Source organism: Arachis duranensis, unplaced genomic scaffold, assembly GCF_000817695.3.
Source record: "Arachis duranensis cultivar V14167 unplaced genomic scaffold, aradu.V14167.gnm2.J7QH unplaced_Scaffold_111354, whole genome shotgun sequence".
Lineage (NCBI taxonomy): Eukaryota > Viridiplantae > Streptophyta > Magnoliopsida > Fabales > Fabaceae > Arachis > Arachis duranensis.
In genome coordinates this window covers 1-1,765 of record NW_026263798.1, presented here as the reverse complement: position 1 = coordinate 1,765, position 1,765 = coordinate 1, and the positions used below count along the sequence as shown (strand labels likewise).

General features: G+C 34.5%; 1 protein-coding gene across 1 annotated transcript; it reads right to left on the bottom strand.

The window, feature by feature from the left end:
- Window positions 1-874: 874 nt before the first annotated feature.
- On the bottom strand, window positions 875-1,715 carry LOC107472468 (thymidine kinase a-like). Its single transcript, XM_016091992.3, has 3 exons — window positions 1,599-1,715; window positions 1,339-1,433; window positions 875-1,221 (listed from the first exon to the last, which is right to left on the bottom strand). Exons 1-3 carry the CDS (start codon window positions 1,632-1,634, stop codon window positions 972-974), a joined length of 381 nt encoding a protein of 126 aa, XP_015947478.1. The 5' UTR covers window positions 1,635-1,715; the 3' UTR covers window positions 875-971.
- Between the last annotated feature and the right edge of the window lie 50 nt (window positions 1,716-1,765).

Genomic DNA, 1,765 nt, shown 5'->3' with positions numbered 1-1,765 from the left:
AATCAAAATTCATAATTTTTATCGTGTCGTTTTACATCATATCCTGTTTATAGTGAAGCTGAAGATAACATTGTAGTTCATCCAATAACCGACTAAGGCCTAAATCGACTAAGAAAGGATACCCCATCATTACTAAGAATAATCCAACTAAGAAAAACATCCTGCCAGCACAGTTTCTTAAAAGAGTACCATTATCTATCATAATGGTCTAGGCCCTTATATATGCAAATCTGAATAGAAAATCAAAATGCTCTTGAAATTGAAGTTATTGGAAACTACACAAAAATCACAAGAAAAAGGACAGTAATTCCAACCATTTCTGTTATCATTTTGAATCACTTAAATTTGGCTTCATCTTAGGTCTCCAAGTCACTTATTCATGCTGCATTTGGCTACTCTTAAAGCTAAAGAAGGGTGGTCCATTTTCGCAATTCACATTCAATCTGATTACTCTTGGTCTTTTCCTCCGTGGCTAGTTTAGTCTTGCAAAAAAGCTGCTTTTTAGTCTTACTCTTTTTGCTCTAGCTCTAGTCATGGACCATTTACACCTTATAGTTATTTAGTATCGAATTCTCATCGGGAAGAACCTCCAGTTTGAAAACGAAGAATATGAAAGGTAATTTGCAAAATAAAATGACAGATGCTACGTAATTTACAAAATAGAATTGTATGTTGACAATTTTGGCTAAAGTAAACAGATGCTTTTACAAAAGGTTAACGTCCAAAAAGAAAAAACGTCTAAATACCAAAATTTCATGTCATAGGATAAGCAATACTTCTTTCATTGAAATATGATAACACAACAATAATTAAAAACCACTATGAATACCAGTATATTTATAACTATATCTATATACAACTACATAGACCCTATGACAACCAAAATTCCAAGATAACTTGTTGAATTAACCAATAGCAGTAGACAATATGCTCCAAAAATCATTTTAGGGAAAGTTTTAAGTATCTCCACACTAAAACCTTGTGGCTACATCAAGAAGTGAATCATTGTTGCGTTTGACAGATTCCAACACATTCTTTGAAGTTTCAGTGACAACTTCACTGTTAATATAGTGATATCGGCACACTGGCATGTAGACATCAGAACCAGCAATCAGTTCAGTTTGTGTCTCTTGTGTCTTCCTGAGAGTGAAGAAAGCACGCTTGCAGCATAATTCAGTATCAGCAAGCGGTATTATGTGAAGCACAGAACCAAAGCTTTTCCTAAAGAACATAGATAGCAGAAAAAAAGTTTGAAAAGCATCTAGATTGGTAACATTTCCAGCGCAGTAAAACAAATGTATTGAACACAACAACGATTAGCATATCTGCATAAAGTACCTCAAGTAATCACCATCCAGGCCAGCAACAATCACAATTTTACCATCTTCATCAGCAGCCTTGCAGCAGAACTCATCTATACCAATCACATCCAACTGCATCCAAAATACTACTAACATTCAGCCAACATTACATCTAGCTAAGGGTATCGCTTTACTCCTCTATAAGAGAACTAAATTACTATATCAACTATGCAACTATAGCACCACAAATTCAAATAAGCAATAGTCAACCGTAACATAATGAAATATCGAGACTACCTTTCGATAAGCATCATGACCATATTTTTCATTCATGTGTCACAACCGAGTCAATGGCATATCTTGTATCCTTGCTTGATTTTAACATAGCCAAGTTTCTTCACAACATAAAGAGGAATTAGCCCCCAGCAGAAGATTCTACAAATCACTATCAGATCACAGTTTTT

Coding starts and splice junctions, on each gene's coding strand:
- LOC107472468 (XM_016091992.3), bottom strand. CDS start 1,634: ATGAATGAAAAATATGGTCATGATGCTTATCGAAAG. Junction 1,434..1,598: donor GTCATGATGCTTATCGAAAG/GTAGTCTCGATA, acceptor TTTTGGATGCAG/TTGGATGTGATTGGTATAGA. Junction 1,222..1,338: donor CTGGATGGTGATTACTTGAG/GTACTTTATGCA, acceptor TATGTTCTTTAG/GAAAAGCTTTGGTTCTGTGC.